The sequence below is a fragment of the Cynara cardunculus genome (assembly GCF_001531365.2).
Source record: "Cynara cardunculus var. scolymus isolate 2C chromosome LG 9, CcrdV1, whole genome shotgun sequence".
In the NCBI taxonomy this organism is placed as follows: Eukaryota; Viridiplantae; Streptophyta; class Magnoliopsida; order Asterales; family Asteraceae; genus Cynara; species Cynara cardunculus.
The window spans coordinates 10,987,902-10,989,535 of NC_037536.1; the positions used below are offsets into that span (position 1 = coordinate 10,987,902).

At 35.2% G+C, this 1,634-nt stretch overlaps 1 protein-coding gene across 1 annotated transcript; it reads left to right on the forward strand.

The window, feature by feature from the left end:
• Positions 1-724: 724 nt before the first annotated feature.
• LOC112518610 (cyclin-dependent protein kinase inhibitor SMR3-like) lies at positions 725-1,398 on the forward strand. The gene has a single exon (XM_025126376.1). It carries the CDS (start codon positions 837-839, stop codon positions 1,269-1,271), a length of 435 nt encoding a protein of 144 aa, XP_024982144.1. The 5' UTR covers positions 725-836; the 3' UTR covers positions 1,272-1,398.
• Positions 1,399-1,634: the final 236 nt, after the last annotated feature.

The window sequence follows — 1,634 nt, forward strand, 5'->3', positions numbered from 1 at the left end:
GGTTTTTGTCATCCAATCTAATACAATTAACATTGTACAACCGATTTGATCTAATCTGATGGATGGTTGGACCGAATCACTCCTACGCATCCACTAGATACTATTGGTTATTCTTTGGATCAGATTGAATTTATTCAGTATCTTGATCCAAATTTCAACCAGTTAATCCACCATTCAACCAATTATTCCTATATTTTTCATAAAACAAAAAAACACTATATACAAATATCAACTAAAAATAAGATCGTAGAATGCTATTGATTATATATATATATATATATATATATTTATTAACTCGATGATCAATGAATTGAATTGATTCAGATTTATTGGATTATGAACTGTCATTTAGAAACCGACTGATCCACTTTAGAAATGTTGCAAAAGTCGAAATCACGCATACAAAGAGTGGGAAGATGAGTTACATGGGTGGATTTGTAATATGAAGAAAGTATAGGGGTGTGTTTGTAAAAATTTATTGTCTGACTGAAGGATACATGTGTGTTTGTGTTTGTTTTTTGTTCAGTGTTTTGCATTGGATCCTTCACCGAATTAGATGGTTGTATGCCATGTGTATCCCTCTCTTTCTTCTTTTCTTTTTTTCCATTTTCAAATATTAAACTAAATAAATATATATTTTTTAAATATTTATTATCATAAAAATTGGGAAAAAGGGTTTATATATGATTATATTGCAAGTCACACTCCCATCCCACGCCGTTTCTATATCATATACGACACAACCCCTCTCTCTTTCCATCTTTCACATCCATCTTTTCCTTAATTCCCCTTGTTTTCAGAGCCCTTTTTTTCCGATTCAATTTCTCCGACCGGTGATGAACTCCGGTGATCAAGAACGACCGGAATGCAATTCGCCTGATGAATTAGGGTTTCAAGAACCAGAAGATGGAAAGAATTCAGGTTTGACGATCAAAGTGCCATCATCTCTTCAAGATCACAACAATGGTGACGAAGGTTTTCAGGAAGACGATGAGCCCAGGACTCCGACGTCCTCCGATCAGAAAATTCCGGTGGTTACCACCTGTCCACCGGCACCAAGAAAACCTAAAACGGTGGCTAGGGTTAATAACAAGAGAAAGACACCATCTTTCCAGAGAATTTCCGTAGATTTGATGGTGATGATCACTGCTATGTTTTCTCCTGAGGCCGGTGCAGCTGCGCCGGTTCCTGATCATTTTCTGGCTGGAGATCTTGCCGCCGGCGACCATGAAAAGAAAATCAAGAAAGCCAATGTCAGCACTGGATCATGATGAACTCAACCCTAATCACATCTCAATTACCTTCCTAATTAATTCTTAATTGATTTCTTTTCATCTTTTTTTGTGAATCAAATCATGTAAATCCTGTTAAGTAATTAACAAACACAATTTCAAGATACATTTCTGTTCATCATCTAATTCTTCTTAAATCTCCTCTTGTTAATTCGACTGTAGGTTGAAAATGTTAATCACGATTCATTGAAATTTCGGTTTATTTGATCAAGAATTATGCATGATTAACGACGCCATTTTCGAATAATTAATCTGCAAGAAAAAACAAAGAGCAAAATAAGATTGGATAGAAGACGTAAAAGATGTGATAAATGTGAGGTGGGTGCTAAAGTACAAGATATA

Coding starts and splice junctions, on each gene's coding strand:
- LOC112518610 (XM_025126376.1), top strand. CDS start 837: ATGAACTCCGGTGATCAAGAACGACCGGAATGCAATTCGCCTGATGAA.